Here is a 15,390-nt window from a genome sequence, read left to right as displayed (position 1 = left end):
TAAAATTGTAGTGAGCAGGAGCACCCTCTGTGAAATTAGCGTTTTGAATTATTACTCTTTCAAAAAAGAAAAGTGTGGCCACCCAACTAAACCAACCCAATAACCAATCTTATTTGAAATCAAATAATTAATCAGATTGATGTGGGTCTGATGATATATGGATAACAGTGGTATGAGACACAAACCCGGGGGGGGGGGGGGCTTTTGATTAGATGTGACAATACTGCCCCACATCAAATTGACATTTCACACATTATTTGTTATTTCTCTGGTTCTAGGGTGATGGTGTTAGATGCTGGCAAGATTGTGGAGTTTGGCAGTCCACAAGAACTTCTTAACCAACAGAAACACTTCTACTCCATGGCAAAGGATGCAGGCATTGTCAGCCCAGAAGACACATTCTTGTAGGAAGATTGCACCAAGGAAGATAAAAAAAGGAAGCATGTACAGTGATATCTTTCACGTTAAAATAGCCTTGCAGGTGATCCTGTTACACCAGTTGCAGAGAAGAGCATGTCTGTAACATGCTTGACAAGGTTTGAAATAGTTCCTGTTCCACTACTCCGGGTTGGACTGTTTCGAATAAATAGCCAGAACTTGAGCCAAAAGGGGTCAGACCCAAGGGTGATCCAGCTTCCAGGTTTAAATAAACTATACAAAGAGTATTTTGTTATAGAAAGAGAAGCTCTCAAGATACAATCTTTTTATTTTCACCTACACATTGAAGATTACGAGAAACTGCCTGCAGTGATGTATTGTTAGGCACTGCGATCCGAAGCTGCATTACTGAAGAAATAAAATTCCTATGTCTTCACAATAATCGCAAAGTATGTTGAGGCAATTAAGGACTTCAGTGAAACACTGACAAAATGAAATCGAAACTGGCAGATATAGGCTTGGACACTTAATCATGTCATGTTTAACGGTCAAAATGCAGCGCAAAAGACCAAGAATGCTCCTAACAAGTAACAGCAGGCCACTGGCTTATTTGTAAATGATAGTTTGAAGGTAATGTAGATGCCAGATAGAGTGTGTCACATCTAAAACTAGGAGTTCACTAACATGGACAGCAAGATGCATCACAGCATTCCATCATTCAAAGAGCAGGTTTAACGATAAACATGTAGAGCTACAAGTAGCCAATAAACAACCTTAACAAATAAGACAGACCTATGTATACTTGTAAAGTGGACTGCTGCATTGAAACCATAACCAGAAAAATGGCGAGAAGATGACTAGCCACTTTCACAGGAAAAATGGCTTGCTTTGATGAAATATACCAGCACCACTTGCTCTGTCTTCTATGGACCAAGTTGAATAATTCTTCACCTACATACCTTGCAGTGTGCCTTGATCAAGTTAGATCCAATGTTGCATAAAATGTGAAAGAATACAACACCTTTTAAAAAATTCCAGTCTTAAAAAAAATGATACTGGTGTGGGGCAATGTTTTTGGAGGTTTGGAAAAAACAGGCACCAAATCTAAGAAATCTGGTTAATACTGGAAAACATATGATACTGTATACAGTGCCTCAGTCTGCTTGGATGTATGGTAGATTGTACTTTCCTAATCCTGTTCCCAAACTGCCTTTGGTAGTACTTTTAGTAATACTAGTATAGCATTTGAAAAGTACCACAAAATGTTATTCACAAACCCTCAGATGTAAATCTCCACCTCGCCCATCTTTTCTATGTGGAAATCCTCACACACATAAGATTACTACTTAGTAGTAAATGTTGTCAGGAGCAGAGGGAGTGGCTGGAAAAGGGGGCATACATACTACTAAATTGGGGGCATTATGGAGGAGTAAGGAGGGTTAAGGGAGGGGGTTTGGGAGGGACATGCATCCACCCACAAAAGAGTAAGCTCATTGCTATTCACAAACTGCACTCCTAAAGATATTATGGCCATAAGGGGACCCAAAACAGTAGTAAGTTACTCAAGCACAGAGCTGGAGTAAGCCCAGCTCCATACATATCCAACCACCGGTACTGCACTACCCTCCAATAGAAAATAATAGAGGCATGGATTTTAAATATTACTCCATTGGGTAATAGTTTTAAATTGCAAGAATTTATTTAAAATATGTAAAATATGAATAAATATAATTTAATGTTAAAAAATAGATTTAAAAATAAAACATATATATAGAAGATTCATTTACATTAATATTTAGCATAAAAACATTTGTACTTTTTTCAATTTAAATAAACTTTTGTATTTTTTCCTTGTACTTTACAATACGTCTTAAAAAAAGAGATTTTGCTTTCGTTAAGTATAGGGAACATTTAAAATTGTTATTAAACTTTAAAACCTGTAATTAAATTTTCATTTAATTTAAATTACCATTAAATAAAACGTATTTCTATTTTTAAATTAAATGATAAACTCCCACCGCAGGTTGAAAAATATCTTTATTATTCATTATTAAAAGTGATGTATAGAAATAAAAGTACTTTACTTGTGTCTTAATAAAAGGTGATGTAACAGTAATTCATAAATTCCAAAAACATTTGTTAATATTTTATAATTAAATACCTCATTTTGATTTATTTTAAATAGTAAATAATATTTATTTTTATTTTTAACTATTTCACAAAATGTAATTCCTTTAACATTATTTTCGATGTTTATTTTAAGTCCTTACCTCCATTATATTTTATGAGAGGAGGTTGCAGCACCATTGAGTGGTCATGTGTGGTGCTAGACAAACTACAGTTTCTTTGTGGCAGTAGTAACTTACACTTGTAAATTTGTCTGTACCTCCTGTTTTCAGTGGGTGGAGACATAATTGTACACTTCTGAACAATGTTACACTCTGATTTTGTGAATGAAGCAATGTTATTCAAAAGTGGAACCGTAAATTACACATGTAAATGACTCACGTGTGAGTTACCTTTGTTATTAGCCCAGATTGTCACATGCTTTGATTAGCTAATGCAGTGACTTGAAAAACAGTGATTGAAAATACTGTCCAAAAAATCCACACACTTTTCACCATTGAATCTCTAACATAAACCAACCGCAGTACAGCAGTCTCTATTACAAAGGTTACTTTTCAGCCTTATGTTTAATGCCTGTGAATCCAAAATAAGATCTCGAGTCTAATCCTAAAAGACTTAAAATATTTTAGTCACTGGGCAAGTGCAGACCATTATGCAGAGCGAAATTAAATGACAATACGACGGCCACAAGCAAAAAGTTGATAAAGTTACAAGACATTGCCCGGACACGTAATAACCATTTGGATTCAGGACTCTTTGCACCATTGCCATATTAATAAAAATAATTTACTAACATTGTTTCTCGAGTACCTCGTTTTTACAGAAATCTCAAGCTCCAAGAGTTTACAGGAGGGAAATATAAAGGTTCAGGTCATAATTTTGAGATGCATATTGTTCAGGTGTAATAGTAGCCAAGGGAGACTCAAAAGTGTATTCTGAGATGTGTGCTACATGTGAATGAAAGTACTATTTGTTTCCTCCAGTTAAACATGTTAAATAGAGCATAAAGCAAAGATGGCCTTAAAGGTCAATTGTGGGGTTGGGGACAAGACGTTTCTCTACCCATGTCAAAGGAGAAACAGTCCAGTTCCTCCAAACTGAATACTCCCAGCATGTTATCATTGTATGCAGCTAACATGCAAAGAGGAACAAAAGATGAGAAATTAAATAATTTGTCCACGATAACCCTCCCTCAGGGAGGTGCAGGATTTCGGAGCAAATCCCTGTCTACAATTAATCGTAGATAGGGATTTGAATCAAAACCCCTGGGTGCTTACATTGGAGCACTTGTGCACCACCCATGGAACGCCTTGCTGACGTTAAGTAACACAGGCAGTGCATTGCGCTGCAATGCTTTACTTTAGATTAGAATCCAACACAAATCACGATTTGTGTTGGATTGTAAATCCCACCATTAAAGTATCTCAAATCAGACGCAAAGTCTTTGAAAATCTGGACCCACATTTATGTTGGTCTTCGGTGAATACATTCAAAAGAAGGAGAAAGAGATGGTTACACACTTTAAGAGTATATTAGGAATGTTTTCACGCTTGTTTGACTCATCAGAAATACATATTCTCCCAGTATCTGTGCATTTCATATCCAATTATGATGCAGAGATTACAATGTCCTCTTTTCCAGAGTCCAATAAAGCTCAAGATGTAGATATCTAGAGCCCATGAAGGAAATAAGTATATTTGATGGTCATTACCCCAAACTAAATCATCACATCAAAACAGGAGTATGAACTCCCAGAAATGATGCTCTAGCAGTTAAGATGTTACCAGGGCAAAGAACACCAGGGCTACAAAATGTATAGTGACGTCTCTGCTTTTTGTTGCTGATTGACATGACAAATGTTCTACTCTAAAAATGAAATGGGGGTCCCTCCCTTGCATGCAGCAACATGAGTTGCATGTTCCTGAAGGTGACTCTAGGGAGTAAGGGTGCATTTGGTCTGAAAGATTACAGAGAGCTAGTGGTTCTCCAGCAAGAAAACGGAGCGCGAAGAGCTCTAACCACATCACCCGAATCCAAAATGGTTCACATAGACAGGGTCCGCCTACAAGTTAGAATCCGATAACGTTACCCATGCCACAATTACATCTGTCTATCTAGTTGACCAACATATTCACTCTCTACACACACAGTGAAAGAGTAATTTCATCCTAACATTCAGAACTTCAAAGTTTAAAACAAGTGAAGTTCTCTTCGCTGTTCGTTTCAGGATCAGGCACCTCCATCGTGTATCACAAGGATACTTAGGGGCATATTAGCAAGCACCTCATTAAAATTATCGCTGTTTTAGCGGCAGTTTCCTGCCATTAAAAAGGCCTTATTTGGCTTTCTAATATGGGTTATAGAATTCCAATAGAAGCCCAGGTAAGATGTTCTGCACAATTAACCTGGGCTTCTAACGGAATTCTGTAACGCATATTGGCAAGCCCATTATCGCAGTTTTAGCTGCAGTTACCTGCCGCTAAAACGGCGATAATTTTAACGAGCTTCTTGCTAATATGCCCCTTATTTCTCTCTGCTGGCCACATCGAAACGAACCTATCTCAGATGTACCAAGGAAAATAGTGTTCCCATATTAAAGTATCCGCTGTCATCTAATTCATTTCTGTCTCTTTCCCTTCTCATACTTCTGCCTGTTTTTATCTGCAACTTGCTCCACTTTGTTGACATTTTTATCAGTTCTGTTTTCCTACCTATTGTTTTCCCCTTGAAAACCAGTTCTGGTTTATTTTCACGCATTGCTTATTGTACTGTGCATGGTGCTCTTAGCCATATTTTGTACTATGTTGAACATAGAAAAAAATGAAATGTTAGTTCCTACTACTAACACATGGTTCTCTCGTGGCACAGCGGAGAACATGCATTAGATTAGACAAGGATATTCATTGAATGCTCTGATAGACATGAGGTGTTATTTTTGAAAAAAAGAAGGATAGCTGATTACCCTGAACCTAGGAGTAAATGATTAAGTAAGAACCTGTGAATTTCTATTTGACTTTGCATTTAATGTTGAAGAGCCCTTTTAGTAAACCCAACCACCTTCATGGTTTCCTTGGATGTGTTTTGCATTTGTGTAACTTGATTTACTGCCATATTTTGCCTCTGTGATGTAGGAGACAGTGCATGCATCTTGACCCCCTAAATATGGTAACACGTGGCTGAGTCCAATTGCTATTGCGGACCTTTAATTATACTGCTCTCCTGAATGGCCTTGGTTAGCCAGAGAGCGTAGTTGGCACCTGTCCGGTTAAACCATTTTTACATCTAGAAAATTCTACTTTTGACATTAGCCGAGTCATCCCTTACTTGGAAACTCCAAGATGCCAGCACTACAGTTTATGAAAGCACATTGATATTTTTAAATGAATTTAGTAGCTTGTGTTTTTCTGCCCAAGCGCTGATATTGTCCCATCAAACGAGATACTTTTGTGACTGTAGTTATTGTGGGATCGTTATTTTCCACCTACTATTGCTTTGGAATAAATTGCTGGAGACTCGTGTAAAAAACTTTTAATAAGATATTTGAAGAATAAATGTATGCTTTTATGGGACCTATTCAGCGAACTTGATTTTGCAAGTTTCATCAAAATAATAATACTGGAATATTTGCTTGACTCAATCTTGATTATTATCTGGAAGCACTTGTTAAACATTCAATCCATTCAATCAAATAAAGCCCCCGTTTAATGTACAATTCAAAAGTTAAAGAATACTTAAATATACATGTTGAATGAACATATTTATATCAAAAGCGAGTACATTGAATTTGTTGCTTAAACAAATGTTTTATGTTGTATCCCAACTTACATACAGTAATTCAATTTCAAACTCTTTATTTCGGTAAAATACCATAAAAGAGACAAACATTCAGGATCGACATCAAACATTCCAATTTAGGAAGGAACAAACACGTAAGTATTAACCCCTTCGGCGCAGTGGACGGCCCCCGGCCGTCCCACGTGACGGTGGGAGTGTGTGGAGGACGGCCTCGGGCCATCCGAATCCCACCCACTCACAAATTCGCCCACACACTGGGAGAATTAGTGCAGCGTGCAAAGGGTTAAAAAGAAATAGTTAAAAGCTAACACAAGTTGTCAAGATTGTAACTGTGGGCAATGAGATACCTAAGCGTGAGAATTGTCATATAATTCATAGCTTTCAGGCCACAAACGAGTCAAAGATTACTGTACAGAGTGACAAAGTCCCTTGTCTAAAGTGCAAATGCATTCATTAAAATTTGTGCAGTCGTCAGACCCTAAGTTTGCAATAATGAACGTTATACAACAAGATGAACAAATGAGTATTTGAAAAACATCAGTATTCACAATAAAACAGAAAAAAAGAGTAGTTAAAAACTTGTTGATTTTCAGGAGTCAAAAGAATATTTACATTTTAAAATTAATGACCATTATTGCAATTGATCTTGATAGGGCAGGTCGTCACATCTGTAGCTCTCAGGGATGGATAGGGGGGGATTAATAGTGCCCTCGTTCTGATCGCCCAACAGTGGCCCAAGAATTTCGCAGGTGTGCAAACGAATAAGGGTCTTGCATCTGATTTCAATATGCGCAGTGCCACTCTAGGGTCTCAAGTCCCAAGTTGTCAGCAAACTGGGGTTAACCATTTCCCCCTAGGCTTAGCATATGCTGTACGTGCACAAAAACATGATCTATCGATTCGTGCGGGCATGTCCAGCTCTTTGACTGGGCTTTGTAAATCAGCCAGGAGTTGTAAATGCATTAATTGGCAGACTATCATGCCTGAATTGGATGTAGAGCTTCCCGTCAGCTGGCACCTTGATAATATCAAGATAGCTTTCTAAGGAGCGGCAGACTTTGAGGTTTCTACATTCTTCATTTATTATGCCCTGATTGGTATTAGAGTATGCATTTTGCCCAACCCATTCCCAGTGTATTAGTTTGATTTTGCTTCTGGTATGGGTTGGTGGACAACCTGTTATGTCCTGGTAGGCCAATGCTGGACATAAGGCTTTTAACATGTTTGATCCAGCCTATTTTGTTCATAGTATCTAAGTCACAGACCTCATTGAAAGCTGCTGCATAGGATGTCAATTCGTGAGTGGTGACCATTCTTTGCCAAAATAGCAAGGGACAAAGCTTTACTACGTCACTAATAGGCTTAATATCCATGTCAAGCTTTAGTGGACAGAGAGGAGTGCTTTGCAGGAGAGACCAAATTTCCGAGGAACTTGTTCTCTGTAACTGTAAGGTCGCTTACTCTTGCCATGCCCCACAGCTCTGCCCCATTCAGGGTACTACTCACAGCCTTGCAGCTATATAGTTTCAGCGCTGGTTCTACTGGCTTGGTATAAGAGAGACTGTGCTCCTTCCTTAGAGCCCCGGTTAACTGGGAGAATTTGAGGTAGGCCTTGTTGAGATGGCATTTCCGGGCCATACCCTCCGATAGTTTGATTCCCAGGTAATCGAAGGAGCTCACTCTCTCAAGGGGAGTATTGTCTAAGAGCAGATTTCCTTTGAAGGACTTATGGGGGTTCAGCAGCATTAGCTTAGTTTTGGAGGTGTTTATTTCCAAGCCCCTCCGTTCGCAGAAGAACTTGAATTGATTTAATATATTTTATAAGCCCATGGGGGTCTTTGAAACAAGAAGGGTGTTGTCTGCGAATAGGAGAGTGGCGATTTTTTTGTGTGCACAAGAGGGAGCGTCCTCTGAGATGGTAGATAAAAGCTCAACCACTTGATTGATGTAAAGTGAAAACAAGGTTGGAACCAAGACGCAACCCTGTCCACCGCCCGCTGTATTTTAATGGGATCAGTGACTTGTCCCCGGCTACCCCGTCTTACCCTGGCAAAGTTCTCTTCATGTAGCCTAATTAAAAGTGCCAGGATTGGGGGGCGTGGCCGAGCGCGAAGCGAGATGGCCGCTTAGGCTGTGAGCTCCGCTCGCCACGGCATTAATCCTGGAATTATCCTGCCTTCCCCCGCTTGCACCAGCTTGGCGCTGATCTTCTGCGGCGTCGGAAGGTCCGGGGAGTAACTGGCTGAAACCTTGGGGCTCGACGAGACCGGCATCCCCCTTCTTTGCTCTCTGCCGCTTGAGCCGTGACCGAGTCGGGCAGCTTACTGAGGGACCGGATGCGGACGCCGGCTGTAGATGGTACCGGAGACCGCGGCTGTGCAGGCCGGGAAGTCCGGAGGTCCGACATGCTTCAGATGGCATTGGAGCCAAACAGATGAGCGCGGAGACCGAGCGCAACACCAGAAACAGACGCACACATTGGGGAGTCCACTATATCGGCTTGTGAGGTCGTCCCTTTGTTCTCGAAGCTGCTTGTACAGCTTGACTACTCGGAGGTGGGACGCCATCTTGGAGCAGACTTTGCGTTGTGTAACTTGTTTTTTGCAGCAAGCCCTGTGCTTTGTGTGTCCTGGATCTCAGTGGTACGGGGATCGGTAATCCTGCATTGTCTATCCTGAGCATCACGACCCCGTACCATGAAGCGCTACTATCGCCGGCGTCTCCCATGGAATGCTCGAGGTTTGAATGCCCTGCCTTCGGCCGTGGTGGACATGGTGAAATGTATCCCACGACTATGTGCTTTGTCGGCCCCTGTTTGATGCATCCCCTAGGAGCTTTTTGGTTGGGGGGCACCGCGTCACCATCTGGCGCTGTCTTGTGAGGACGCTACTTTGCGGGGGTATGCGCTCGGTCTGGCCTCGCGGGATGGAGCCCTCGATTCAACACATCCTGATTGCATTGGACTCCCTCCGTGCTGCTTGGGTAAGGGGAGCCGAAGACCTTGGTGGACGGCTGGACGCCATTATAGCTTCGCCGACGGATGAGAGCCCTGCTGATCGGACGGTGAGTGGGGCCACAGACAGTGTTATGCAGGAGATGGGAGAAGTGACTATGCCTTCACGGGTGGTCCTATGGGGGACCCTGGCCAGCAATGGAGGTGGCTTCGGACTGGCCGACTGCTTGAGTGTGACTTTGGGACTTGAACCCGTGCTGCAGGCGGATCGCTTTCACGGAATGGCTCCTGTGACCATCGAATCTGATTCGCCCTTATTGTGTAGCGACTTGGTGAGGTGGCCTGGTACTTTGCTGATGTTCTTACACGTTTGGAAATATCGGTTTCTCAGCCTCTGGATGGCGAGATCACCCGTGCGGCCGGTTCTGCCTTGCTTGCCTTGCCACCCAGATCTTTTGAAGTACTGCATTACTAACTTTCAGTGGCCACGCTTAGATGGAAGGGTTAAAATGGGTCAGGGGTGACCCCTCTTTCTGTGCTATGAGGACGGATCCCCGGACGTCTAGTGTGTTGACCTTGCTTAATGCTTTATGTAGCGGCCCGCTATTGCCTGTTGACGAGCTGGCTTCACTATGATCGACCCTGGGCTATTTTGTGCGAGTGGGGGGTTCCAGTGGCTACGTCTCGACGGAAGGGTCAAGCTGAGACAGGGGTGAACTTTTCCTTTATGCATCGCAGGACAAATGCCCGGTCACCCATCATGATATGGACGCTTTGCTGACCTATACTGCGACACCGCCATTGCTTGTCGACCTGTTAGTTTGTTTGTGATCGCGCCTGGCTGCTTGGTGCGGGTGGGGTGGGGCGGGAGTCTGGTTGTGTTGACTTTCCCCCATCTTTTCCCTTATGTGGGTATTTCTGGGGCGACAGGCACGTTAGTTGGGGGGGAGGGCCGTAGCCTCTTCGACGTGCAGGGTGGGGGGGGCTGGGGCTTGATTTTCGTTTTTTTTTTTGTTTCTATGGCCTCTCTTTTTTCTTGTTCTTTCTTTTGTATCTCTTCTTTTTCCTTATATAACTTTGGTCAGACGGGGGGTCTGGGTTTGGTTCTTTCCGGGACGATTTTTTGCGCTTTACGTCTATGTCTTTATTGCATGGTTTATTGATTCTATGGCTAAGATATCGATTTTAATGCATAGTTACTGCATGATTGCATATTCTGCTTTTCCTTCCCTCCTATACTTCTGCTTGAGGGCGCATATCCTGTCTACGAATTGTCCCACGTAATATATGCCTTTATGTAGGTCGTCAGATCCTTTCATTGATGCTATAGAATGAACCCTCTTACATCCTAGTATACCATAGACAAGCTAGATCGCAACTCCTGAGATGATATATTGATTGGGCGGGCGCTAACTGGGGCGACATGTACTTCCGCGCTAGTGTAACCTGTGTGTAATGACCTACGCCAGTATTTTGATAACGCTGTTTCACTTGTGGATACCCTGCTATGTGGCTCGCCCTCTCAGCTACCCAGTCTGACTTTAGGACGATTCGCCAAAATTACAAAATGAAACCCTCTTTATCCTTTTCCAGTAGTTCCTTGCCAGTACATCGTAGTGTTGTTATTTCTGTCATTTATTGCAGCGCAAGGTACCTTGGAATGTTTTACAGTGTCATAGCGGCCGGCCCGCAGTGGTTGTAGGCAGACGCTGTGTACTTTGTTTACGATAAATAAAGGTTTTCAAAAAAAAAAAAAAAAAGTGCCAGGATTCCTGGGGGCATACGCATTTCCCTAAGCACCCACCATAGTTTGTCCCTGGGGACAAGGTCAAATGCTGATTATAAGTCAATGAACGCTATGTATAGACTCTCCACCCCCAGCAAAACCACCTTCCAGTACAGCATAAGGAGGCTGAAGACCTGATCGATTGTGCCAGTCTTCCATCGAAAACCTGCTTTCAATGAGAGAGAAGATGATTCTCATCCATCCAATCCTGGACCTTAGCTAAAAGCGAGCGACAGAAGACCTTTTGGACACAATCAATCAGGCTAATTGGCCGATAGTTGGAAAGCTCGGTCCTATTACCCTTTTTAAAGATAGGGATTACTTCGGCCCCTTTCCATGGTTCTGGAATCCTCCCCCCGATAGCAACGTCATCAGATAGTGTCAATATGTAAGTTGTCCAGTTTTCCCTTTCGGAGTGAAAAAGGTCTCCTGGGATGCCATCCAGGCCCGAGGCTTTAGCAGGTAAAATTGCCTCCAGAGAGGCCAGGATTTCCTCTCTGGTGAACGAGAGGCCATATGTTGGTAGGTGTCAATCAGGCAACATTAGATCCTTATCTAGCCTGCAGAAGATGGAATACAGGGCACCAAAATGTTCTTGCCACACGTTTGCTGGAATTTTATTGGCCAAGTGGATGTAACCTTTCCAAGTTTCTCTTGCTCACAAGTGCCCAAAAAACCCTAGTGTTTGGATGTGAAATGGACTCTCCAAGTTCTTCCCATCTCCTTTCGTCCCATTCTCTCTTTGCCTTTATTTGTGCCAGTTTGAATTGCCTCCTTAGGTGACGTGTCAAGGAAATATCCCTTTGTCTTATAGCTATGGACAGCTGCCTTCTTAGGGATCTACACTCCTTTGTTTTCGCTGGTTTCTCAAGGTTTGGCCTGGCCCTATGTGAGGGAACAATAATGTTTCTGGACAGATGTTCAAAGAACTTTGAATGTAGGACACTACAGCTTGCCACTTTGGTCAGCTCATCTGACAGTGATAGCAACACCCCCAAATTAATCTCAGGGTCACTTTTTAAGGTTTTAAGCTTGAGTTCATCCGCCATAATCGTAGACCATTTGAGTCGGTGTTTGTCGTTGGATGGAGTTAACCTCCTTGGTGGCAACTATAACAGGATTTCATCCAGAGCTTGTAGGGTTGGTGATCTGTCTCCTCTGGAGCTCTTTGCATAAACATTAAAAATGTCATTGCTCTTGCCTGTTACGCCGTTTAGCCTAACCCCAGGAATTTCTGGGTTGTTGGTGGGAAGCTCCTTAGTGTCACAATTTAATGTGATGTTAAATCAAAATAAGCAGCCCTCCTGGAATCAAAATGGGAGTCAGACTCCAAGTTTCCTGCAAGATGCAGATCTCATACTGATTAATGAGCTCGAGCCAATGGGGGAGACCTAGTTTCCCCCTTACGCCCGCCACATTCCACAACGCTATTTTGAGCTTCCTTGTGTCTGCGGGGGAATGTGTAGGAGGGATGAAGCAGCAATTTCAACCATGTGGGTAGTTGGATGGATACATATAAATTGAGTCTCTGGCCTGGAAATCATCTCCCATTTGCAGAGCAGTTTCTAGTTCTGAAACAGGATGAGGACTGGAAGTAGTTGACTAATTTTCTAAAGAAGGGGCCCTCCTGTCCTATGTGCATTGTGATAGAAGTAAGATCAAAATCAGTGTTGGAGGGGTGCACAAGTTCCTGAGAAGACTCTGAGAGTAGTCAATCATTCTGGGATAAGGACGAGAGAGGAAGGTCCCATAGAGGCATCATAGTGGTCTTAACTGTTAGCGCCGAACTAGGGATGTTTACCTTCAATTGAATGTTTGTGGTGGGTGTTGGACAAGTTCTGGCTTCCAGGGCAACTAAGTTGTGGACTAGGCGTTTGCTTGCTAGGGTAAGCTGTTCTGCGTCTGCAGTGCTATTGGTCAAGACGCATCCCTTATTATGGATCTACATCCCCTTAGGTGCCTGATCCAGTGTATGGCTTTATTTTTTAGGGTCTCACCATTCTCGTATAACATAGGTACGTTGACCATATAGAAAATGCCCTGGGGAGCGGCATGAGAAATTGGGCGAGGCCTAAGAAGTGGAGATACCTTGCTACAACCTTTGCTCGAATGTGGTGGTTCTTGTTCTATGGCCATCATAGGCCCTATTGTACCACTTGTTTCCCCCTATGGACCTTCGTGAGACTTGCTATGAGTGAGTGGTATACTGCAAAGGACCGTATCGTGATGGCCTAAGGTGGCAATCAAGGGTGCAAGAGTAATGTTCGGGGCTTTGCGTGCTATGGGGGTGGAATGATTAGAGTTCTGGTTCGTAGCCGTACTTGAAAGACACATGGGTGGTAGGATTTCAAGGCTACTTTGATCATCTATTCTAAGGTACAATTAGAGATAAGGGCACTCAAGGCTCCTAGTGTTTCTTTTAATGCTAATATTTCCCTCTGAAGATCAAGATTAGAGGGTGGTGTTTCAATACCCACAGTATGAGGGATCATTTGCGTCTGATTGGTTGCTGTGCTCATAGCTTTTGGGTCCTCTTTGCAAATAGATGTACCAGTTGTTGCTGATTGTTCTGCGAGGGATGCAAATCTATTGCTCAATGGGAGGTCTGCTGGTATCGCACGTTGAGACTCACTGGAATCGCTAGATGGGCTAATGTGGGGCTCTTCGAGGGCTTCAGGGGTTTTCAGTGACTGGTTCTTGCTAGCTGTCTTTTTAAATAGGCTTGATATGTTCCCAAAACCTAGGTTAGTATGCACAGCGGGAGTGTGTGTTTGAGTGACCATGGGAGTGTAAGCAGGGGTGTCAACAGATAATGCAGGTGTCATAAGCCGGCCCTCGCAATCTAATATTATATTGTCTATTCGATCCAGCACATTATCCCCATCCCTCACTATCACAGGGCTTGGGTACCGAGTTAGTTTCTTATTTTTTTCTTCAAAGCGCCTCCCAGCCCTCCCTCAGTCACTTTCCTTTATCCCATATATGCAAAAGTACAATACAGTAGGGGTGGTTACAGGTTGGATGCTGAAAAGACATGGGGTGACTTCTTGGTATGGGAAGCGGTCCAAGTCCTTGGAATGCAGATTTCAGGGGGATGGCCCAGCCCAGCCTCCTCCAGGCTCAGACAAGCATGGACAGGCCCGCCCTTGGCGTCCCACGGTATGGGAACCCTGTGCCTGTAATGTAGCACCTCCAGGCGCAAGCGTGATGTGAGAGCGTCCGCGAGTGATGCTGGGGCTTATAGTCTCGTGCCCCCTTCTCTGCCTGCTTCTCCTGAGCCTCCCGCACTGCGGGAGCCCTGTGCCGGTAATGTAGCACCTCCAGGCACAAGAGTTACATGGCCATGGGTGATGCTTGGGCTTATGGTCTCCTGTCTCCTCTCTGCCTGTTTCTCCTGGGCTTCCAGTGCTGCGAGAGGCCTGTAACGGCAATGTAGCGCCTCCAGGCGCAAGTGTGATGTGACACGGTGGCGGCTGTGGGGTGATGCTGGGCCTTATGGTCTCCTGCTCCCCTCTCTGCCTGCTTCCCCTGGGCTTCCGTTCAGTAATCTTTTTAGCAAAGGAATTCATTTTAAATCCCATCTCACTATATGTAGGTTATAATGCAATTCTCACAGTGAGTTGCACCATGGTTTTCTACTTAGATGCAATTTTGCATTTCAATATTAGTCCAGCCTGCATAGGTCCTTCTGTTATGCAGAGTATGAAACACCCAGTGCAACTCAATCTCGGAAGTAATTTATGAATAGCTGTTAATGCAGCTCAGATTGGCAGCAGAGACTGGACATCAGAATCGTAGTTTTTAAACGTAGATGTATTAATGCTTGCTTATTTAGTATTTTTCCACTATGTTGGTGTGGTTAACACTAATTGTCATTGTGTCTGTCTTAATGGTAAATAACCTCTTACCATTGAATACTTTCCTACAACGTGTTTGTCCTGTTTAACCCCTTCACTGCGGCGGCTATTCCGCCGCAGTGCTAAAGGGGTGGGGGGCCGCGCTGCGGTCCCATGGTCGTGACAGAACCGCTCCGTCACGGCACGCGGGTGAGCTGTGCTTGTGATGGAACGGTTCCGTCAAGCAGGGGCGGCTGGTGGAATTTGAACCTGGTGGGGCTTTTGAAGTAGGCATCAACGAACGGGAGCGAGCGAGCGAAGCGCGCGAGCCCGACGGCAATAAGGGGGGTGTGGGGGGGTTCTCCCCCGCGAAGAAATTTTTTAAAAATTGGCATTTTTTGGTGCAATTTACCGCACTATTTCAGTGATAAATGGACTGAAAAATCAGTTCTTCTAGGCATTCATAAAAGAAAACTCATACATTATTTCAGAGAATTTCTGTGTTGCCAAGCAAG

The 15,390-nt window shown here is 43.4% G+C and overlaps 1 protein-coding gene across 1 annotated transcript in view; it reads left to right on the top strand.

The window, feature by feature from the left end:
* The window catches only part of ABCC2 (ATP binding cassette subfamily C member 2), a 687,938-nt gene extending 684,635 nt beyond the window's left edge, over window positions 1-3,303 (top strand). Inside the window, exon 32 of the mRNA XM_086922588.1 lies at window positions 279-3,303. Within this exon, the coding sequence (XP_086778714.1) occupies window positions 279-408 (130 nt within the window). The 3' untranslated portion in view covers window positions 409-3,303. The remainder of the gene's footprint in view (window positions 1-278) is intronic.
* Window positions 3,304-15,390: the final 12,087 nt, after the last annotated feature.

This window comes from Lissotriton vulgaris, chromosome 5, assembly GCF_964263255.1.
Source record: "Lissotriton vulgaris chromosome 5, aLisVul1.2, whole genome shotgun sequence".
NCBI lineage: Eukaryota > Metazoa > Chordata > Amphibia > Caudata > Salamandridae > Lissotriton > Lissotriton vulgaris.
This window is presented reverse-complemented; position numbering and strand designations above follow the sequence as displayed.